The sequence below is a fragment of the Pelmatolapia mariae genome, linkage group LG17, assembly GCF_036321145.2.
Source record: "Pelmatolapia mariae isolate MD_Pm_ZW linkage group LG17, Pm_UMD_F_2, whole genome shotgun sequence".
NCBI lineage: Eukaryota > Metazoa > Chordata > Actinopteri > Cichliformes > Cichlidae > Pelmatolapia > Pelmatolapia mariae.
In genome coordinates this window covers 4,519,619-4,544,092 of record NC_086242.1, presented here as the reverse complement: position 1 = coordinate 4,544,092, position 24,474 = coordinate 4,519,619, and the positions used below count along the sequence as shown (strand labels likewise).

The 24,474-nt window shown below is 37.8% G+C and overlaps 1 protein-coding gene across 1 annotated transcript; it reads left to right on the top strand.

The window, feature by feature from the left end:
* The first annotated feature begins 3,445 nt into the window (after nucleotides 1-3,445).
* LOC134615892 (mucin-19-like) lies at nucleotides 3,446-21,525 on the top strand. The gene is made up of 40 exons (XM_065469511.1): nucleotides 3,446-3,515; nucleotides 3,775-3,819; nucleotides 3,964-4,189; nucleotides 4,714-4,843; nucleotides 4,948-5,011; nucleotides 7,059-7,141; nucleotides 7,326-7,521; nucleotides 7,698-7,823; nucleotides 7,919-8,039; nucleotides 8,161-8,296; nucleotides 8,385-8,462; nucleotides 8,552-8,621; nucleotides 8,724-8,861; nucleotides 9,355-9,504; nucleotides 9,655-9,749; nucleotides 9,980-10,112; nucleotides 10,264-10,507; nucleotides 10,641-10,681; nucleotides 10,804-10,892; nucleotides 11,033-11,187; nucleotides 11,262-11,400; nucleotides 11,689-11,793; nucleotides 12,041-12,235; nucleotides 12,434-12,506; nucleotides 12,615-12,784; nucleotides 13,613-13,769; nucleotides 14,068-14,172; nucleotides 14,256-14,397; nucleotides 15,380-15,489; nucleotides 16,592-16,798; nucleotides 16,942-17,183; nucleotides 17,291-17,477; nucleotides 17,561-17,783; nucleotides 17,990-18,162; nucleotides 19,380-19,411; nucleotides 19,554-19,667; nucleotides 20,494-20,601; nucleotides 20,901-20,940; nucleotides 21,055-21,163; nucleotides 21,363-21,525. Exons 1-40 carry the CDS (start codon nucleotides 3,446-3,448, stop codon nucleotides 21,523-21,525), a joined length of 5,184 nt encoding a protein of 1,727 aa, XP_065325583.1.
* The last annotated feature ends 2,949 nt before the right edge of the window (nucleotides 21,526-24,474 follow it).

Genomic DNA, 24,474 nt, shown 5'->3' with positions numbered 1-24,474 from the left:
ATTTGAACCGGGGAAACAAATTGTGGCAGGATCAGCCTGATATTATTTGTATCTCGCTGTAACTTTACTGTATAAAGAGCTAACATCTCCAACATGTCAGGAGTAGTTATTTATTACAAGAAGTGTTTGTGAACTAAAAATCAAGAATGTGGGATACTGTTTGTCCGTGATTTGGACAGCCCAGCGCATGCTGCCGATGCAGGGGAAACTAATTCTGTCGCAGAGACCTACCTCGGCACTTGTGCGGGTGAAGCCAAAGGCAAGATATGCTTCACCATATTTTCTAGTCTTTGGCTTGGAATGAAGTTGGTTTGGAAACATATTTGGCGATGCTTCATCTCCTGCTTTGCGTTTGTCAATTATGCTAGCAGTGTCCAAGCATTCTTTTTTTTTTCATACCGTGCCCCCCCTGCAATGGCTCAGTGCCATCAACCTGACTGAAACTCTTCAAATAAGGCATTTCTCTGCAGACAATCAGTTTGACAACTACTCTTTCTAGAATTTTTGATATGAAAGGAAGGTTGGAGATTGGCCTATAATTAGCTAAGCAATTTAATATTATATGGACAAAACCCTACACATTGAAACGTGTCATAATGACTTAAGAATGGAGACAAAGAAACCATGAAAACAAACCCTACTCAACACCATCAATCTTATTATTTAAATACCAGAATGATTTGTTTGGGAATGGTTAGTCAGGAGAAAATATTAGATTAAGATGTGCACAAACGAGTACCCTGAGTTGTGCACCTTCCTTTCATTATTTACAACTCTGCTTCTCCTGTTTCTTCACTGTGTTTCCATTTGATCTAACCAGTGCACTGTTTGCTTCCAGCAGCAAGGAATGTAGATGACAAATCATGATAGGCTGTCACATTGCCAAGCCTCAGGTGGCAGCAGAAAATGGAGGCACATGTCCTGATTTAAAGTATCTTTTCTCTGGGTATTTATTTATTTATTTAGTATTTAGTATAATTGAGAAATTTCCTTCTTTGACCAAGTCTTAATTAAAAAGTTTAACTGGTGAGATCAAAAATACAAATAGCAAAGAGTAAAAAGGTGTTTGACAAAGATAACACAAATAAACACAAAATACATTTTCTAAATAAATGTGTTTATCATGAAAGTAAAAAAAAAAATCAGACCTATATGGCCCTATGTGAAAAACTAAACTGTTTTTTCACACAGGTAGCGCTGTGTCTTGAAGAGTTCAGGTCTGATGGTGAGGACTTGGTCTTCTCGAAATTCAGGAACAGATTCATAACACTGCACCAGTCCACCAATTAATTCACCTACTCTCTGTAGGACAGGTCGGTATTGTCCCACTGTTATGTCATCTGATGAGGTGATGCACGTGTCAGCAAAATGAACAGCAGTGGGCTCAGGACAGAGCCCTGAGGGAAGCTGATGAACATGGAGATGGAATTGGAGATGCTGTTTCCCACTTTCGCTGAACTCAGTTGGTGGGAAAGTCCAAGCTGGTTTCCGTACATTCACTCTCCACAGGGTTTTCCAGACATCAGCCACGTTAAGCTTCAGTGCTTTATTTGATCACTTTGTTTCTCATTTGCTACTGAATTTTCATTGCATGATATCTGGCTTTTGAGGATCTTTTGATCTATTCCACTTTGTCAGGCAGGTCGTGTTTAAGAGATTTCTTGACTGAGACCAGCTGTGTCAGTTATCGGGTCTTTCTCCTTTTAGTAATAAACACCTTCATTTACAAACTACATTTTGTGCTTACTTGTATTATTTTTGTCTACTATTTAATTCTGTTTGATGATCTGAAACATTTAAGTGTGACAAACATGCAAAGAATATAGAAATCAGAAAGGGGGCAAACACTTTTTCACACACTGTATAAGGTATTTGCACTAGAATGGATAGGCTAGCTCAAGTAAAGTTATAGAATTACAGGAACAAAAGGAAAGAATGAAGAGAACTCTATCCCCGGTCTTTGTGTGAAGAATTTTCAAAAAGAGTAAAACAGGAAAGAGACCGTAGTATTTTGAACAACCTTTTAAGCCAAGTGGCCTGGGTACCTGCAAACAGCAGAGGTGTTATTAATAGCAATTATAAGCAATCAAGAATACATTTAAATCCAGATTACCAAGTTCCAGGATCATGTGCAGATGAGGCATTGTGACTTGTCATTACATGAAAGCACAGGTCTAATACATAGTGGCTGTGTTTGATTTAGGTTTGATTTTCAAAGGAACAAAGCTAGTCAGTGTTCCTGGTTCCACCTGTGATGAGTATGCTGTGCATATGCTAACTTGGCTAAAGCACTTAATGGAGAAGAGTGCACATTAAAAAAAAACAAAACAGCTTCTGCATTTCTAACTAACTCACTAAGTAAAACAGGAAGTAACTAAAAGAAAAATATATTTACCACTGAATAGTTTTGCATCCCTGCACAACACTGGCAACCTTTTAAGAGTGTGCACTGCCTTTCACATTCTAACTGCTGGGATAAGAAAGTGACTAGACTTCTTTAAGTCCACATGACCCAAGGTGTAAAAAAACGTGTGGGTCATTACCACTAGAGGTATCAGGTTAAAACCACTGCGGGACCTTGCCTCACCCTATTAAGTGACCTATTGAGGTCATCTGATGCAAGATCTGATGGGCACCTCATTGATTCTGTGGTGCTTTCCCTCCGATCTAGCAATGAAAAATAATTAACTACATCCTGGTTCATGCACTCTCATCAGTTACCAGCGCTCACTTTTCATTCTATTCTGTTTGTCATGTATTGACCTTCAACACTGGTGAATTTCACCGGTGTTTGCCAAAAGTAGGCATCCCTCTTTGTACATAATGCAATACTTAATATCTCACCTATTAAGGATGGAGTTAACATATTGCTATTATTTTAGCTGCCTAAAGGAAAGGCAGTAAGTACCTTATTTTTTCCTGAAGGAATGAATCATGACAAAATTACTGGTTTCCAGTTTAGGAAATGTAAAAAAAAAACCCCACGGATTTGTGTACTTCTAATTTGTGTCTGCTCAACAAGGAAACACAAGATTTAAAGGCTTAAGTTTCTGCTTTTTGGCTTGTTTGTGAACCAATTCCTTTTTGGGTTTCTTTGCCAAATTCTTTGATACGCAACACTAGCAGTTTCCCACAGGAATATATATCAGTACAGGGAATTGTTGAATTCTTGATGTAACCTTATATCATAGAATAATGACATGCTTTAAATAAGCTGTTTTTTCAACATTGTGGATTAATTTCCGTGTTATTACATAATCACCATATTTTCTTTGAAATTTTTAGTTTCCTGGTAAAGAAGCCGGTGTGTGCATGTTAGTTCACACATCCCTGTGGTGGTGGTGATTCATGCAGTGTGTGTGTATGTATGGACATTGCATATATAAGGGACGGAGTGGGGTGGTTGGGCACATCCTGCTGGTTGCACTTGCACAGAAAGAAGAAAATGACCCCACAGCAACGGATGCTGTCCGTCTGTTTTTTACTGGTCTCAGGTACCATGCATTTATTTATGTGTTTTGAATATTAATTAATTATTTTAAGCAGAATAAGTAACAAATCAAAGCAGTGTAAATATTTTGTTATATATTGATTTCATGCATTACTATAGTTTTCCTTCTTTATATCTTAGAAAAACATTACAGAAAAATGTTGATGTATACTGTCCTGTCTACAGTATGATGCACTGTATTTTCATATTTACAAGGAGTTTTCCTTGTAATTGAATGTTGTTGTTAAAGAGTTATTACATTGTCTTTTTTCCTTACCTCTCAGTTTTTGGGACCGGTGGATCAGTGACAACAACAGAAACTCAGAAATGTGAGTCAGTGTCGTTGTTCGATCACTTAATTTTTAGAGAGCCAATCATTTTTACAGTAACTACACAGTCTTCATTAATTTACTTGGTCACTTGTCCATCTCTGAACGATGAATTTGTAAGTAACTTAACTTTGCCACGATCAGTTACTTGCAGGACGTATGGCAGTGGAGTCGTCCAGCCCTTCAAAGGCTTGGGTTACTACGTGAGGTCCAATTGCCCGTTCACGCTCACCCGCTTCACCCACAATCGTGTGGAATACGACATCACCATATGGCGAGGAGACAGCGGGCTGCTGGTTCAAGTCGAGATCACAATGAACAAAGTCCGGACTGTTCTGCAGAATGGAAGCATCCTGGTGGAGAAGAAAAGGTTTGTCCTCAAATATGGATCCACTAAGTTAGTGCTTCATTTGAAGAAAACTGCTTGACTTGGAAACCTAATATCATTTGCATGAGACACAATCTGATCTTTGTTTCTTAACATCTGATTTAAAATTACTCTTTTTTTTGGCTCCAGAACACCAGTTAGCATAAGCATGAGAGGCACCAGCAAAGTGTTTTGCCCAAAGACACTTTAGTTCATTAACTCAAATGTCACTCATACTCAGCCACCTAACCAAGCCGATCATGCTCGCAGGTATTTCAGCACTTCTACCATGAGTGCTAGTTCATTATTAGCTCTGGCCCTGGGACACTGTGCATTATTAAGTGTTTGTCTTTGTGGTTGAGTTTAATGAAAAAACACACCATATTCTATTTGCTAGATACTCTCACTCTCTGCAAAGGCTGTTTAGCATGATTTTTTCCTGTCTTTCATTTGTTTTCCAAAACTGAAGAAGTGAGGAGACCTCAGATCAGTCTCTGAGCAGATGTCCCTTGTGTATTTGCTTACAGTGTCTCCCTTCCATACGATCACACCTACCAGCATATTTTTCAGTACGGCATCTACACTAGACTGAGGAGCTCCCTGCTTCCACTTTCTGTCACCTGGCATAGTGTACCTGGAGGAATAGACAGTTTGTGGGTAAGAGGACACATAATGTATGAAAGCCTAAACACAGGCAAATGTACAGAAACTATAAATCCCTTAGAAGAATTCCTGAAGCTTCTATGTGATTTGCTGTTCAGGTGGAGCTGCAGCAAGAGCTGAGCACTGACATCACTGGACTGTGTGGAAAACACAACGTAACAAGTATGTCACCTACAGCACAAATAAACTAACAACTAATAGCTGTAGTATCATTCTAATAACATAAGCAACAGCACAGTATTGTACACAAGTGAAGAGAAAGCTGGTTTTAAAGCTTTACATACTACCGAATCTTCCCTTTTAAGAGTTTTTAATGATGTGTCTTTAGCAACTGACTCAGATGACTCTGGTTTATTATCGTACTTTTAGATTTAACGGCTGCCTTTGATACAGTGGATCATAAAATGTTGGTGGGTGTTATGAGTACTGCACTGCAGTGGTTCAGATCCTATTTGGCAAAGCAAAATTTCTCTTTGAAACTTGGTGAGTTTGTATCCTCTGCTGCTTCTCTTCAATGTGGGATACCACAGGGGTCAGTTTAAGGCCTCCTTCTTTTCTCCCTATATCTCCTACCCCTTGGCTCTATTTTCAGGAAACACGGGATTTCTTTCCACTGTTATGCCGATGACTCCCAGATTTATTTCCCTCCTAAAAAGATAAATGGTTTCTCCATAGACCCTTTGCTCAAATGTCTTGATGAAATAAGGGCCTGGATGGCTTTGAACTTTTTGCATTTTATTGAGCATAAAACAGTAGTGATGGTTTTTTTGTGGCACTTCTGAGACCACTAAATGGATCTTGGTTCCCTGGCACAGTATGTTAAACCAATCATCACTAATCTGGGAGTTAAAATGGAGGCAGATCTTAAACTTGAAAGCCAGGTCAGAGCTGTGTAAGATCTAGCTTTTTTCATTTGAGGCAATTAGCCAAAACAAAGCCCATCTTAATAAAGCAGCTTTTTGAGACAGTAATCCATGCCTTTGTTACATCTAGGATGGATTATTGTAATGCACTTTATTGTGGGGTTAGTGATGAGTGATTAGGCATCTGCAGGTTGTGCAAAATGCTGCAGCGTGTCTTTTAACTGAAACAAAAAAGTCTGAGCACATTACCCTCATTTTAATTTCACTCCACTGGCTACCTGTACATTTTAGGATCCTTTTTAAAGTTCTTTTATTTGTTTTTAAATCTCTAAATGCCCCCTGCACCCAACTCTCATAGCTACTGCAGCCATATACACCTGCCCACTCCCTTAGGTCCACCAATCAGCAGCTCCTTAAGGTACCAAAAACGAAGTATAAATTTAGAGGTGACCGTGCTTTTGCTGTAGCTGCTCCAAAGTTGTGGAATGATATGCCCTTGAACGTTAGGGAGGCCTCTTCTCTTTCTGCGTTTAAAACGCTTCTTAAAACATATTTATTTGCTGAAGCCTTTGGCACTCTTTTAAGAGGTTGACTCAATTTGTTTTAACATGTTTGATTTTATTTATTTATTTATGTATGTACTTATTTCTTTGTTTGTTTGTTTGTTTGTTTATGCTATTTGTATATGTACAGCTCTTTGTGAACCCTGGTTTTATGTTAAAGTGCTTTATAAATAAAGCTGGTATGGTAATGTTGGTGGTAGCAGAAATAATTGAAATAGCGGTTAATACAGGCCTTAATTCAATAGTAATTATAATTAATATATAGTATCTGTTATGCTAGATGTTAATAAAAGGAAAATTAGGACAGTTTTACATACATTATACAACCTCGTCTCTGGTTTCCTGGTATGGACATATTCAGTCGGATTGAGGTTGAGTCTTTGGGAAGGCCATTTTAAAAGAAGAAAAAGAAGAAAACTTCTAAAAGTAAAATACTTTCTCATTCTTGCTTTAAATAGTTTTCAGTTGCTCAACCTTGGGCCTTTGTTGCCATATTCATTTGTTTGTTCAGTGTTCTGGGCTCTAGTCTGGCCAGCACTCTGGCTGTTTCAGTCTGCAGCAATGTTGTAATTGGTACAGAAAGTAATTTGGTATTAATTTACTGACATGCACAAGACCCTACCTAACTGCTGTCGTCCGTTTCTTCCAGCACAGTATGTTGCTCTAAAAATTCTATGTATCATACTTTCATGAAAAAAGATAAATACAATCTCTAGGAATATAAAACACTTGTTTTTGCGTATTTTGTTCAAAGTTGAATGTACATTTTATTTGTGAAAACAGGCAACAAGCAGCAGCTGATAACAGAGAGCAAGCTTACCCAGGAAACGTGTCAAACGCGAGATCCTGTCTTTGTCACTAACCCAGTAAGCTGATGTTACTATAGTTTTTTTTCAATCATTTTCATAGTTTAAATCCACTTTTCTTTATTCATTTGTTTTTGTTTTCATGTTTTCAGGAATCGATCAGTTATATAATCATATTGTATAAATGTTGCTGTACAAAAGATGGTAGTCTAAAATGTTCATGTTCCTCCAATGATATTTGCAGGTATGCAGAGAGTTCTTTTCTTACACTTTGGAGTGTCTGCAAGTCAAAACACCATATTATATCCAACTCTGTGAAGAGAACATTTACAGCTATGAAAAGAGCCAATACGTTCGCTGTGCTTTCTTCAAAGAGATTGCCCTGCACTGTGGAAACAACAGCTATGTGTGGCAGAAATGGAGAGCTATAACCAAATGTGGTAGGTGATCACTTATCATCATTCTTAAAGTCTTAAAGAGGGTTAAAAGCTTCATAATAGTAGTCGCAAAGTTGTTTGTTTATTGATTTTTATGCTTTTACGGATAAAGGATGAATTTTAACTGACATTTCATTTAGTTTCATGATGGATTTACCTTTCTGTTTTTATGAATGCAGCTGAGCCGACTTGTCCTGGAGACCTGGTTTATAAAGAAGAGGGTGATGCATTTATTCCCAGCTGCTCCAACCCTAACCCCAGCTTTTCCAGCCAGGCTATCACCAGCACTTGTGTCTGTCCAAAGGGTGAATACTATGAATTGTGTTTTGTTTTTTGCCTTGGTAAGTCACATGAAACTAATCAGAACTCATCATCAAAAATGTACTGAATTATATTGTAGGTAAGGTGCTTGATGATCACGCAGAAGACTTCCACTGCGTGAGTGTGCCTAGCTGCCCCTGTGTCTTCTCTAGTAGGACTTACTTAACTGGAGACATACGTAACACTAAGTGTCAGGCATGGTAAGTGGCCAAAAAATAAAATAAAATAATGCTGGAATTTTAATACATAAAAAACCCTTAACTTTAGAATCATAAAAGTGTTTAGAAGTTTTTAAAACACATTTTAAACTTTTGTCCTCAGTATATGTGATGGTGGAAGATGGCATTGCTCAGAGAATTCCTGCCGAGACAGATGTCTCATTGAAGGGCAATTTGTAACAACATTCGATGGCAAAAAATATGTTGTTCCTGGTAAATGCACATATGTGGCCTCACAGGTAAACACGCAGCCTACAGCACAAATATGTGACATTAGGACATTTGTGCATGATTGTGATGTTAAGTTGTTTTCATGACCACATGCAGGGCTTAAACTGGACAATAAATGTTGAATTTTCTGTGAAGCATGCATCTATAAAAACAGTCGTTCTCCAGATTTCCCAGGTATATATCCCACACACTATACAAACTATCAAATCAACTGGTAGTGAGGAAAAATGAGCCTGATTATGCACATCATTTGGAATTTGCAGGAAATGTACACATTCACACGCAGCATGGTTAAATTTGAAGACCAAGAAATTACTGAACTTCATCAGTCTGGTAGGTAAAAGAATGCTAGTTAGTCTGCTAGCCTCATAATATATACTGAATGGTTTCGATACATAAACACCAAATCTCTTACTAATTTCTCTCACTTTTTAGATCATGCCCTGGTTTTCTGGCAGTCCTCTATGTATGTTGAAGTCCATACATCCTTTGGTATGAAGATCCAAGTCCAGGTGTCTCCTGAAATCCAACTTTACATTACACCACCAGGAAACCACACAGGCATGATTTCAGGTTAGTACATTAGTCTACAAATACACACTAACCCTGGAATTACTTTTATCATGATTTATTTTATGAACTGTCAAATTATTGGTAAAACAGAAAAATGTTCTAGTTCAAACTTTAAACTTTATGTGACTTTTGTAGCTTAACAAGCGTTTTATTCTGTCTTGAAACAACCAAGCCTTCTGCTCAGCTCTTCCAATTTGCATAAAGATTTCACAGCAGAAATTTTGACATACAGAATACTTTTTAATTCTCAGTCACAAAAGTAAAGAAAATGCTATTTTCACTTAAATATCACAAGCCGTACCACAAAAATCCAAATATAACAGAATTCTAGAAATGGCGCTTAAATTACAAGTTGTTAAATATATGCAGTTTTCACAGAAAACATTATAAATGTTCAAATTTTCCACCATAAAAATGTATTTATGCAAACTGGAGGCTGCCGAGCAGGAAATGTTCTAAAAATCTGAGACAAAATAGTAAGTCTGTCTTTCAGGTCTCTGTGGCAACAACAACAACGACACCACAGATGACTTCACCAGCAGCAGCGGGATCATCGAGAACTCACCTGAACCTTTTGCGCTGTCCTGGAGCGTGGGCCGTTGTACACCGAACATACCGCCAACCTGCATTAATACCGACAACGGTATCAATCAGTCATATAAAGTAGACTGTCCTATAAATTCACAGATGAGAAGAAGCTTTTATCTTTTGTCTTTAACACACAGAAAACTTCTTTATTCTAAATTGTTTTGCAAAATCATTACTTATTTTAGCATTTGATGTATTTCTGCAGAAATATTTGCTGATGAAAAGTGTTCTGTCTTGAACAACCCAGCTGGGATATTTGCAAAGTGCCATGGCTACATCCCAACTGATCAATTCCATACGGTAAGATTGTTTTACTACTCAACCAAATCTGAAGAAACTGCTGAAGCTAACTCGTGCTGACATATTGATTTAAAACTTTATAACAAGTTGAAAACTTAAACCTGCATTATGCATATAAAATTAAACCAGTTTAAGGCGAACATGTTGATCATACAGATGCATACATTTTTGTTTGACTCATTACCCCGGTGCATATATTTCTACTCTACTCTTCTACTATATTTTTACAGGCTTGCATCCTAAGAACTTGTAACTGTGGTACCAATTTGGTCCAGTGCTTGTGTGTTGCTCTGGGCAACTATGCCAAAGCATGTGCCAGTGTTGGAGTTGAACTTGGTGACTGGAGGAAGGCTACCAACTGCTGTGAGCATTTAAAAATGCAAATACAGTAATAAATATGTCTTCCTTTTACTGCACACGACTTATAGTCTTATGTAGGCAGTTTCTGCCTTGGTTTTGCAGGATGCATTGTATAAGCAGATTATTAAATGTGAATCAAAATATTTTGTCACAGCACTGACATGTGAAAAGAACCAAGAGTTCTCCTACGATGTGCGAGCTTGCAACCATACATGCCGCTCCCTGTCTAGTCCTGATCCTCGCTGTGGGCAGGAAGACGCTCCCGTGGAAGGCTGTGGCTGCCCAGAAGGAACCCACCTGAACCAAGGACAAATCTGTACACCAAAGACTGAATGTGTATGCCATCATCACGGCGGTATAACGCCACCAGGGCCTGTTGTTATCGATGGACGACAGTGGTGAGTTGATCATTAAAGATTTTTTTAAGGAATTTCAAATTGATCACATACATTTTGTATTAGCATGAAACTGATGGTGTATGATAAATACAATGGTTCCAGTTTTATTAATCTTATGTTGTGTTTTCAAAAGCCACTGTAAGAATGGAGAACTGCAGTGCTCCAAGGACTGTGGTAAATATATTATATTTTTGTACTAGACATACATTGCTATATGAGCAAGAGTCACGGCAGTAAACATATTATTATATCAAACTTTCAGAAATATATTTAATACATGAATTTGTTCGCATCAGGCTGCAGGAATGGAAAGGTGTGCGTGCACTGCTCAGAATACCCAGTTAACACAGCTCAGAAAACTTGCGACAGTCTCAGCAAACCACTGGTATGTATATTTATAATTATTACCATTTGTATGTAAATGTGGCTTCATCTTTAGTTTTTAAAAAAAAGGGTGACTAGTTATTAGAATAAACACGTGAGCTCCTCACAAAGGTGTAATTTTCAGGTTGGTGTGATTTTCAGGTTGCCAGTATGACTTGTGAGAGTGGCTGTTATTGCCCACATGATCAATATGAAGATCACCATGGAAACTGTGTGTCAAGGGACAACTGCACCTGTGTATACAGTGGTGAAGTCTTCAGGGCAGGAGAGACTGTAAAAACCAACTGTAAAAAATGGTAACGCTACTTTACTGGTTCAGTCGCAAAGTTTTGTTTTTCTGTAAACTCAGTGTTATGACTTTATCTTACAGTGTCTGTGGTCAGGGTCAGTGGGACTGCAAAGATGAGCCGTGTCCCGGGACATGTCAAGTCTATGGAAATGGACATTATCAGACCTTTGACGCTAAATGGTATCGCTTTGGTGGTCACTGCCAGTATACACTTGTAGAGGTGAGAGCCAGAAAAATCAAAAAACATGAATATGTTCACATGCATGATATAAAATTTATGTATAATGTAGATATGTAAATTATATTTTTAAAGTTGCAGTTTCATGATGTAGGAGATATAAGTCATATACTTTCACAAAGTCCAGGTCTCTCTCTCTCTGTCTATCTATTACAAAAGCTGTAGCTGTTGACTTTCAGTCACGGTGGTAACCATTTGTTTATAACTACAACAAAATGCATGATTTTTAATATATAATAAAGAAGTGTTAACCATGCTTTTTGATTTCAGGATTACTGCAGAAGTCAAAACGGCACCTTTTCTCTCCGAGTGGAGAGTGTCCCTTGCTGTGATGAGGCACTCACCTGTTCACGCTCCATCATACTGGACTTGCAGGTAAGTGGCTCTATCCCTAAATATTCCTCGACCTTTATTTGGTGGTCATGTTATGCTAATTTTTATTAGTGTATTTTTTGTCTTACTTAGAAATGATCAACCTCAGTCAAAGGATGGTTATTTACTCAAGTCGTTCATGAATCATGGAAAATAACATGCTGCAAAATTAATGGTGTGCATTATGAGGTAGATGCCCATATACCAGTAAACTAATTCCTTATCTTGTTCTTCTATCTTGCTCTTCCAGAGCAAAGTCACCCTTATCCTGAATGACATGAGAGTGACCAAGAAAATCCAAAAAGGCTGGACTTTGCAGCAAGATCCACTTTACACAATACGCACAGTGGGACTCTATATCATAATCTCAGTGCCCAGCAAAGGTCTAACTCTAATATGGGACAAACACACCCGGATCACCGTAGAACTTCATCCAGACTGGAGGGTGAGTAATAAAAATGCTAATAGGGATTTTAAACGGGGCCATTCTTGTGTAGTAGAATACTGTTATCCTCACTATAAAGCTTGAAAAGGAGAGGAGAAGTAGAATTCAAAAATGCATAACTGAATTAATAACATATCTATGCCTTTCCACTGTGTACTTTTTATACTCATTTTCTTTTTCAAACCATCTCACCTGCAGAACAGAGTGTGTGGCCTCTGTGGGAATTTTGACTCCAATGAGCTGAATGACTTGCAGATAAGTGGCTCAGCAGGTAAACCAGTCAATTTTTTCTCCTTTCTTTTGCTAGGGGTGGTGTCTTTGCAGTGACACCAACACTTTACCTGTGACACTCAAACTAAAAACAAAACTCTGTTCTTAGTGGTTTCTAGTCCAATGGCCTTTGGCAACAGCTGGAAGGCAGCAACTCCCCCTTGTACTGATGTGACCACTGAGATATTTCCATGTGAACGCAATTCCTACTGCTCGGCCTGGGCCCAGAGGCGCTGTATGATCCTTAAAGGAGGCACCTTCAAAGACTGTCACTTGAAAGTATGTTCTTCACATTGCACACAAGTTGCTTGTCCATATTTAATGCAACATAATTCAGTAGAATAACTACTTTTTAAGAAGAGTCGCAAAGAGAAGATTGGGACTTTTATTTTGTATACGGTGAAAATTTGATACCAGTGTTGCTAAGGTTGCTGTCAAAATGTATTAGATTGCAGTTTCTCTTTTAAATTCAATAAGCATCGCAGCTATTTTGATTAACCTATCAAAGTAATAACATTTCTTGCTTTTACTTTCCTAACAAATATTTTTAAACTGGGCAAAAAAAAAGAAGAAGGAGAAAACCTCTCCTCCACAGCTTTTTGATAACAATTGTAATGCAAACATTATAATAATTTTTGTGTTCCTAGACTTAAAAGGCATTTCTAGGTGCAGCAAGGAAAACCACTTTGGTGCACATGGATATCCAGAAGCACTGCTTAGGGCAATGAACACTAGCAGATGAAAGGGAGGACAAATTAAAAAATAATGCTCAACATCAACAAACTGTGAACAAAAAGGAGCTTGTCTAGACCTTTAAGGCATCAGCATCCAACCTTTGATGGTGCTGCATTGAAATTTGTTCCAAAACATGCCCCTTAAAAAGGCATGTTATTATGCACATAAACTTTTCACGAGAATTTATAATATACTTTGTGGATAAAGGTTCTGGGCCACCCACACATTACAACAACCATGGAAAGCCACATGATGAAAGTTTTTGTGCTGATGTTAATGCCAGTAAAAGTTAAACATTACATCTGCATTTTTGTTGTGATTGAAGTACAACTTGCAGTCAGGTACTTCCCAACTCTGTTTACTGATCCTCAGGTGGATCCAGAGCCCTACTACCATGCCTGTGTGCAGGAATCCTGCTCTTGTGAGTTTGAAGGGAAATTCCTGGGTTTCTGCACAGCTGTGGCAGCTTATGCAGAGGCCTGCAGTGACCAGGATGTCTGCATAGATTGGAGGACACCTGATATGTGCCGTAAGTTTTAAGCTTTTTCCCCACATAAGGCGTGCATGTCGTCAGCCAATCATCAGTCCAGCTTATATAAATTCTTTTCTGTGCTTCAGTTCTTGCCAACACACACCCTGCATTGCTTAATGTTAAATTCAGTTTTATTTTATTGTATTTTAGTTATTGTCAATATACTCATGAGCGACAACAGATATGGCACTATCAAAGGATATGTACAACAATCTGCATGATAAGATCAGTGTTTTTTGAAGGTTACAAAACACTGAATACAACAAAACATAAACTGTGATAATTTACATCTTAGCTGTCTACTGTGACTACTACAATGAGAAAGGCCAGTGTAGCTGGCATTATGAAGCCTGTGGTAGGATTCTCACCTGTGGCAAAGACTTCACTCAGAAGCTGGAAGGTAACCAATGTTTCTCAGTTATAGTCTAACATGTTAAAGTTCAGCTTGCACAAACCACTGAGTATATTTACTTTTTGGAAAAGGCTGCTACCCCAGATGTCCAAAGGAAAAGCCATACTATGATGAGAATACTGGTGATTGTACCACATTGAGGAACTGCTCTTGTTATTTTAATGACACGACTGTACGACCTGGACAAGTGGTGAAAATAAACTCTTTTGAATGGTAAGTTGACACATTCACAATATATATGGCATGCAAATATCTATATTTTCCATGCAATCGTCATGAAGTTGTGTTGTTAGTTACACTGACGGCTGGTTATTTCTTACTCTCCTATTTTATTCAGCTCCTGTGAAAATGGAACAATTAAATGCCGTAAGTATAAAAAATACATTCATGTGTGTACTATATGTGGCCGATAAAACAATTCATTTTCAATTCTATCTCACAACATATTGGTGCTTGTTCAGGACTCCTGACCAATCAGGGCTAAGAGATAGTAAAAGCATAGGAGCAACATAACTGGGCTAGTTGTAGAAAAACATGTTATCCACATTTTGAAAAGAGAATTTTGATTTTCATCTTCAACTAGATTTGTCACCATTTCCTTGGTAACCATGAGTGACATTACATTACAAACCAGCAGAGAAAATTTGTCTCTATTTCAGACATTGTGAGACTACTATTTAAATCTATCAAATTATCCTCTATGCTGAAATATAAAGTAATACCTAGCATGTTAAAATGTGATGTGTATGGGATCAATTGTGTCTACATGTGAGAAGTTGGGAGTGATAATGGGTTAAAAACGTTAGTGAGGGCAAACATATGTAATGCAATGATAGAGAATACAAGGAAATACTATTGAAATTTATTTATTTTTTAAAATTATATGTGCTTTTATGGATCCTTCTTTTAATAATTGCACTTATTATCAATTTTACTTCAACAGCACTTCCGCCCACAACTACCACCACACTAATAACATCTCTCAAAACAACTGCTTCAACTACAAGTGAAACAACTACTACTACTACCACTACTACTACTACACCAGTGATTACCACTACCACAGTCTCAACTACCCCTGAAACATGGTCGACACCCACTGCTACCTCTCTACTAACTTCATCTACTAGTAAAACACGGTCAACAATGCCCTCCACTTCTGCTATATCAACAACTCCTGTGCCACCAACTACAGCTACTTCAACTACTACTGTAGCATGGTCCCCCACCACCTCTGGACCAAACACTACGACTACTTCAAGTACCAGCAAAACATGGTCAACAATGCCCACCACTACATCTGCAGCAACTACTAAAACTACAACTGGAACCACAGGGCCCACCACCACTGCTACAACAATGGCGACTTTTACCAGTGTTCCAGTGACCACTCAAAATCGGTCAGCTGTAACTACTTTAGCTACCACCATTACCTCAATAGCCCCTACAGAAGCTAACACAACTACAGCCACTATCAGCACACTCTCCACATCACTGTCAACTTCTTCAACATCCACAACTCGCTCGACACACCTTACAACAGTAACAGAGTCTACAACAGAGACTCCCACTGAATCTGCTAGTACTGTACTTTCAACCTCTTACCTACCTACAAGTACTTCATTCCCCAATACTTCAACAGCATGGGCCACAGAATCAGAGCCGACAAACACAGTTATATCAACATATGTCTCAACACCTCCACCATCGACAAAACATACGCAGCCAACAGTCACTACACTTCAGTCCACCAGCACCTTTGCAACCAATGCTACATCTGCTGTAACCTCTGGTCTGACAGCTATAAGCACAGAAGTTCCCACTGTATTTACTACAACCACCCAACCTACTACCTCCCACCCTGAATCAACAACATCTAAATCTACGTCGCCACTGATAACTAATACTGTGACAACATCTGGACAAACAGAAATAACAGAAACAGGTGCTACAACAATGGGAACCCATAGCACTTCAGTAGGCACCACAACATTTTCATCTATTAATACAGAATCCACACCTGAAATTAATACAGGACCCCCAATCACAACACCACCACCTCAGAACACCTCCCAAGGTAAATGTTATGTATCTGTTTTGCACTGTTCATTCATCATCATAGCATTCGTTTATGTGAGTAACCTAAACAATATTATATCTCTGTCAGTATTTCCCACAACATTTGAAACACTTCAGCCAACAAGCACATTTGCAACCAATGCAACAACTACTGTAACGTCAGGTATGACTGCTACCAGCACAGAAGCTCCCACAATATTTACTATGTCTACAACCACCTAACTAACTACCAACCAGACATTTTCATTTACTATGATTATAGTAGTCATTCACAAGAATAACCTAAACAATGTTTCTGTATTTTTGTGTTCACCGTTTTCTGCCACAGCACCAGTCTGTGAATGTGTAGACCTGAAGAGTAAAAAAAGCTGGATTTGTGGTGAGACATGGACAGAGGACTGCTTTAATAAGCACTGTGTTGGTGGAAAGATAGAGTTGACCCCAGTGGTTTGTCCAAAGGCTACAGCTCTGCCCTGTCCCAGAGAACGGGCCGTAAAGGTCTCGGATGGATGCTGTGAAACATGGAAATGTGACTGTAAGTGACCATACCACTGACTGACTAACCCAGAATGTCATTATTAGAGTTGTGCAGCTGGCTCAGGTTGGCATTTTAACAGATTCTTATTTTCAGCTGAAATCCAAATTGTGTTTTTATTCTTTCTGGTATCCCATTCCCAGGTCACTGTGAGCTTTTTGGGGATCCCCACTATGTTTCTTTCCAAGGAATACCCTTTGATTTCTTGGATCAGTGCTCCTACATCTTGGTGGAGGAGCAGTCACCACGTCATAATCTGACCATTGCTGTGGACAACTTTTATTGCGTGCCGGGCCTGCGTGGCTCCTGTGCCAAAGGAATCATTCTGAAATATCAAAACAATGTAGCTGCACTCAACATCAACCTACAATTGTTTGTAGTACAGGTAGGATTTCATCATACATCCATATTCAGTAAATATACACCAGGTTGTAACTGAGAATGCTCACTGAAAAGACAGCTAATTTTGATGATAATGTTATTATACTTTAGGCTACACTGAACAATGTGACAGTCCAACCACCATATGAAGAGAATGGTTTTAGATTTGAGACCACGGGGTACATGGTGTCAATTCATCTCCCAGAGATTCGTTCTTATGTCTCCCTCACTCCATCCTACACCCTGGTTGTGAATCTGGCCATGGAGCATTTCCTCAATAACACCCAGGGACAATGCGGTGGGTACTGGATGGAGTGCTAGAAGTGTGTTAGAAGTATATATATAAGCTTATCAGAGCTCACTTCTCAATTCTCCCTCCAGGTGTGTGTGGTGGAGCATCATGTATTCGTAAGGGAGGGCAGATTGAGGATGACAGCTGCTGTGATAAGACGGCCTATGACTGGGTGTATCCAGATCCTCTGAAGCCTGCTTGTAATTCTGCACCAAGGGATGTACCCTGTCTTTCTGGGCCAACCTCAGTACCTCCTCCCCCACCTCCGCCTCCCTGCCCTCCAAACCCATTATGTGAACTTCTACTCCACCCGTAAGGTCCACACATGAATGTAGCCTACTAATCAGGGATTTGTTTACAAGTTTGTGTTAAAACTGCTTCAAGTGTACTTCATGATAAATGTACATGTTATATACTTCTTTATTTTGATTATTAATTGTAATAGTGTGTGGCTCTCTGTCTCTTTGTGTATATTTTCAGCAAATATTCTTAAATTCACTTTGTTTCCATTTCTCCAGTGTCTTTGAAAACTGCAGCAACTACGTGGATCTAAACCTTAAAAAGAAGAACTGTGAGTTTGATTCATGCAGGAACCTAAATGGTTCTTGCTCTTCTCTGGAGCAAGCTGCCGGAGAATGTAAGAGCTTTGGTTTCTGTATTGACTGGAGAGGACTGACTAATGGAACCTGTGGTATGCATCTTCTTTTTTTTTTTTGTCTTACAATTAACATGGCAAACCAATAAAGCTAGAAATTAAGTGATTTATGAATAAATTTGCTTTCTTTGCAAGTTCTCATTTAAATTGATGTATTATTAACTTCAGTGTCCTCGATCGTGTTTTAGACGTGCCATGTCCAGAAGGATTGGTTTACAGAGAATGCAGCACAAAGTTGGATGACTTCTGCTATGGAGGGTTAGGAAACTTTACTTTTGGTGTGATGCAGATAAAAAGTTAATCAGCTTGGTCATATAAGACTGATCTCTTTGTGGTCTTCTCTAAGGCACATCTAGAAAGCCTCCTGGCAGGCTAGGTTTAGACTAGTTTTACCACTTGCATTAACTTCTGTGTCAAACTGGAATAACTTTCATGTCAAGGAGCCAAACAGCACTTTTTAAGAGTCCACAGTGTAAATGCTTGAATGCACTGGGTTCTGAATGTGACCTCACTGTCTTGTTTGACAATCAGTGGAGTTTCGCACCATGAATTTAATCAGCGTAAGACTTTCAAGGCTGAGTTTTATTATAATTTTCTGAGGAATCTCATTTAAGGGATACCTTCAGAAATTTGGTGTGCGATCATCTGCCAGCGTCACGTCTGGTGCATTGAAACAATGTGTTTGTTGGCCATCCCAACACAATCTTCACTCACCAACAACCCTCTTTTTTAAGATTAGACTCCTTATGTCTACATCCTCTTCCGCCAAAATAAAGCTCAAGCTAAATGGTCACCAATAGAGCAAATCCAGTGCAACTGGTCATATTGTTACTCCCACTCAGCTGTCTAAGAACCACAGCTATCAGGAAGTAGTACATTACTGCTCTAAGAAATTACTGGCCACACTGAAATTAGATATGTTTAGATTTTTATTGGGGAAGCTGTTTTCTGATTGCACCTTGTAATTTCCATATGCCTTTCCTTCATATACTATTCTGAAGATTTACACCATTTTCATGCTTTTCTCCGGCTTTTTAGTGTGCGCTATCCAGGAGCTTTGCTTGAAAAAAAAAGCACAGGTTGTTTCTGTCCCAGCAACCTGACCAGAGCAGGAAATCACTCAAACATCTGTTTGCCTGTTTGTTCCTGTAAGTTGTATAGCCTAAGATGATGACAATGACACCTAGACAATTTTTGTTTAAAGTCTTTTACAGGAAGATAAATAAAGGATTTTCATTCTTTTTCCCCTAAAGATTGCAAAGGACCAAGCGGAGAACCTAAACTTGTAAGTAAAAGCTACAAATTTCCACAGGGATGCTGCTGTTATGTGACACATTCTGTAATCAACAGTTTAGCTCAAATAATTTAAGGGTATTAGTATTACCTCTGAGTGCAGATTTACAAATATTTCTGTATGTGTGTTTCAGCCTGGTGAAGTCTGGCAGTCCAACTGCAAACTGTGTAGCTGTAACAACCAGACTATGACTGAAGAGTGCTTTCCACCACCTCCTAAGCCAGCTCCCCTCTGTGGCCCCAATGCAGTTTTGATAAACACTTCCTGCTGTGGTGATGCGATTTGTGGTAAGTAAGGGTGTTTCATATTTTCTAGTTCAGTTAATGATTGATTTTTTAAGTTTTCAGTATCTTTTAGAATGATAGAATTTCTGTAATTTTTTTTTTACATCCAGTCTTGACTGTCACTGATTATGTAATGACTTAAAAGTAGGTAAAGTGGAACAAGAGGGTAACAAATCAGGTTTTTACAGAAAACAAATAATTGTATTATAAGTCAATTTAAGTACTTCAGAAGTAATTTAAAGCACTGCATAATTTCTTGGTAATTTTGTAGAAAAACAAATACATGTAGAACAACACCTTATATCTATTAGCAGACATATTTTAGTTGTATGAAGCTACATCTTTAATGTTGTTAGTGACCCAAAATATATTTGAAGAGTCAGTTATTTGTTGTTGTTTTTAATCTTTTTGTTTGGGTGATTTGTTTAATAGGTGGCCTAAAGTGGCCTCTTCTTAATTAATTAATAATTTAGGAAACATTTTGACATGAAATATTAGGCACACACATTTATTGCTAATCACATTAACTAATGTTAGGTTAAACTTTAACTTCTGTGTTTCATATCAAATTGTCTGCTGTTAAAAACATAGCAAAGTCAAACACACACACACAAAACCGTGTCTTTTTTTTTCAGTTGACAAGACCTGCAGTTATAATGAGAAGATATACAAGGTATGCTGCATTGTATTTTATTGTAATGTCTCTTTGTATTAAATTGATTGAAATTGTTAATCATTGTCAACCATTGTCTGATTCTTCATTTTAAATTAAAATGTTTGTGCATGTAGGTGGGAGATCAGTGGACAGATCCTGCCCATCCCTGCAGGTCACTGAAGTGCAGTAAAGAAGGCATTCAGACTGAGACTAAAGTCTGCTCCAATGAAAGCTGCTCTGAGGTAAAAATGGTTCAAGTAAACTGTGAAATCTTAGATTGATTTTCTACAATAATAAGCTCATATCAGTGAAGCTTTACACAGTACTTACATTTATTTGCAGAGCTTTTCAAAGCTAAAGTGTTAGAATTTATTTATATTCAATATTTAAATGTCACATAATAACAATAGAACAACACTGTCAGAACAAGCACTGTGAGAAAGAAAGACTTATCTTTAAAAGATGCTTAGAAACTACAATTAAATACTGTGTGAACAAGCGCAAGAAAAAATGTTTACAACTTGTGGGGCTTTTTCTCTAGGAGGACAGAATCTGGGATGACCAACACTGCTGCTATACATGTAAGTCAGACCCTAAATCTAACATTTCACATAGAAATGAAAGCTATAATTTATTTATTTTAATTTCACACTCTTTACATTGTTCCACCTCTACTTTGTTACCTCAAACTTCAGGTAACCAGGGCTGTGCTGCTAGGATGTCCACCCTCAACATCACCGTAGATAACTGCACCACTGTCATGCAGATGCCTATGTGTCAGGGGAAATGTGAATCTCAGCCAAGGTGAGATGAGCAATAGTGATGATGCAAATTAATGCATTTGAGGCCCTTGTTATTCACTTCATAATCACTAACCAAAGAAAAGTGCATCTAGATTCGTTGTATGAATTCTGTGCGAACTTTGGATATTTTTCTGAAATTTAGATTTTTTGTTTCTCTCTTCTATCCCACTTTCACCCACTCCCATTCTCCTCTGCAACAGGGTGGAGTTACATGGTGACCTGTTGGAGCAGCGCAACACATGCTGTCTGGACTGGATATCAGAGAGGAGGCCAGTGACTCTGCTTTGCTCTGACCTCAGTACGAGACAATACTACTACAAGCACATCACCAGCTGTGCTTGTAGATCTTCTGGCTCAAGCTGAAAAATAAAACTCAGATGAAAGAAAGAATTATCCATTTGACTGTCACATGAAAACTAAACGTATTAAAATATTGTTCCTTATATAAAGTAAATGCTGAATCAGTTTTATGTCAAATAAAGTGAATGATTTGCTATTATGGAGGCATGTATTCTTCTGTTTCCTTAAATGTAAAAACCCCATAATAAACTTCATCACGATTCCTACCCATTTGTCTCAGTGTATTTTTTTTAATTATACAATACAATACAATTTTATTTATATAGCACATTTAAAAACCAGAGGTATGCCAAAGCGCTTCACAGAAACAATTAAAAGCAATAGAAGATACAAATATACTGGCAGGTGGGAGACATAACTAACCAAGAATACACCAGGCACAGTAGGCACAAGCCAAAAGGCAATGAAATGAAATCATTATAAACATTAATCAGAGCAAAAAGAGAAATTACAGCACACTTACAAATGTGAGCTCTAGGAAGCCGGGAAGGCTAGGCTAAATAAATAAATTTTTAATCGAGATTTAAAAGAATTAATTGAATCAGACGTGCAAATAGCTTGAGGGAGATTATTCCAGAGGTAGGGTGCAACAGAGGCGAATGCACAGTCACCTCTGGTCTTAAGCCGAGATCTAGGTCGCCCCAGGAGCATTTGGTCTGTTGATCTAAGCGCTCTCCTAGGGGTATAAAAGCTGAAGAGATCAGTAAGATAGCTGGGTGCGGTATTATTTATGATTTTAAAAGCGAGCAATAAGATTTTAAAATCAATAGAATATTTAATGGGGAGCCAGTGCAGGTTGGAAAGAACTGGAGTAATAGACTCAAACCTACTAGTGCCAGTTAAGAGAAGCGCAGCGGCATTTTGAACAAGCTTATTATGTACATGTTAGTTATAGTTTAAATGTTTCACAAAAAGTTGCTGTACTAAATACTCTGAATGTTTCAAAGCATTCTCTTTTTCCAGTTGCCAGTCTATAGTCATGGATGACCCGTGTTTGAGTACATGCTTGTTTTTACCTACCTTACACAGATTGGAGAGGCCTTTATTATTAAAATACATAAAACAATATAATCAGAAAATAAGCACTAAGAATATATATTTATTCCGTAACAGTACTTCTTAATGTCAATAAAAATTTTGGTCATTTTTGAACAAATACCTCAAATACCTCCATCGTGCCTGAGTAATACTTACTGAAACACACAAAGCAACCGTTGACCTCCCATCAGGTCTTCAGTGGAAAACCTTTACCTTAAGTTATCAAGGTCAGACTGAATCAACAAAATCTTTTATCATTAAGTGGTCAAATGGAATTCCAAAGATTGTTGTCCTGCAGAGTAAGGAGTCGGTCTAGTTCATCATTTACTACATGGATTAGAGCTGTTTAGAAATCTTCAGACAAGGAGATTGTAGGTCAACACCCTCTGGCTATGGGTAGGGTCAGAGAGTTTTGAAATTGGCATGATTTAAAGGTACCTGCTGAAAACAAAATTTTGCATTTGATAAGTAGAATATTCTTTTTCATTTGAGACATCAAAAACACATTTTTACACGCCTACATTTGAAATATCGGTTAGAAAGTAGAAAAAGCTTTGAACTTTTGATTAGTGGAGCACAGCTCAGTATACCTTTTAAATTACAAATGACAAATTCTGAAAATGTTAAGACATATAGTAATCATTCACAAATCTCAAAAGCTTATAGTTTATTCAAAAGAAAACATTAAATTTATAAACTGAGAAAACTTATGCATCTCCATGTTTACCAATATGTAGCTTCCCCTCTTCTTTTAACAACAGTCCATAAACATCTGGATTCTGAGGAAATGAGTTTCTAGACCTTTCAAAGAGCAGTGTTGTCCCATTTTCACCAGATGTAGGATTCTAGCTGCTCAACAGTCCTGTGTCATCTTTCTTTTTCATTTATTGTTTCATGATACATGAAATTCTTTTTAGTAGTTGGCAGTAGTTGGTAAGGCTAGTTCTTCAACTACAAAGCTACACTATTGTAATATATGCAGCAGGCTGTTTAGCACTTTATTGATGAAATATGTAATGAATGATAGATTTGTGGATGGCATGGTGAACTGTGTTCACAGTCAATCCTTTCTAAAAAAAAAAAAAAAAGTATAGTGTAGTCTAAATGACAGCTAGTGTCACTAATTTGGTAAGAGTATCCTCCTTAAAGGAAACCACCAATCACCAACCATCAAGCTGTATGATATACATGCACTCCCAGCATGCTATTATAATAATTTAATTGAAATTGTTTTGGTTCTTTTTTAGTTGAAAACAGTGTGTTTGTGTCTGATCATGTCAGTGAAATTAGCTGTATGTCAAATTTGAAAATTTTGGTGACCACCAGAATATTTAATGCTACCAAATTTGCTGTTACTCATATTTTTTGGTAAATGTTAAACTATTTTATAAGCTAAAAGATATGACACAAAACAAAGATCTAATCAAAGTAAGAGCCTATTTTTATATTTAGGAAATTAGTCATGTCTTTGAAAGTTTCATTTGAATCTTTGTTTTATTTCTGAAGGATTTGTATACTTTTCTAATAAAACATCTACAACTGGCTGCAAGCTACATATTTTTTAATCAGCTTGATGTCATTTAAATTAAATAACACAAATAACATGATAATAGTAATTGGTAGTGATGTTTGAAGAATGGACTGTGCCTTTCTGAATTGCAGAGATTAGCAGGTTTCACTCTTATACAATAACAAATGTTCTTTTCTTTCTTTTCTTAAAGCAAAACACACAATATATAATCTAGCTAAATTGAATTCACTTTCTTTGTTGCGTCTTGAGGGAAGCATCAGAAAAGAAGGAGGTAAGAGGATAAGATTTAGAATAAAACTGGAGCTGCGGTTGTCTTGACCCGGGGTGTAGTCCAGGTTAGATCAGATTTCACTTTCAGAACGTGATTGGAGAAGAGGTATAAC

What these genes read in the sequence shown, in the direction of transcription:
- LOC134615892 (XM_065469511.1), top strand. Translation starts at nt 3,446, where the DNA reads ATGACCCCACAGCAACGGATGCTGTCCGTCTGTTTTTTACTGGTCTCA. An exon ending in GAGGACACCTGATATGTGCC is followed by an intron (nt 13,770 to 14,067) that starts GTAAGTTTTAAG and finishes TTTACATCTTAG; the next exon opens with CTGTCTACTGTGACTACTAC. An exon ending in TGCCCACCACTACATCTGCA is followed by an intron (nt 15,490 to 16,591) that starts GCAACTACTAAA and finishes TTTCTGCCACAG; the next exon opens with CACCAGTCTGTGAATGTGTA.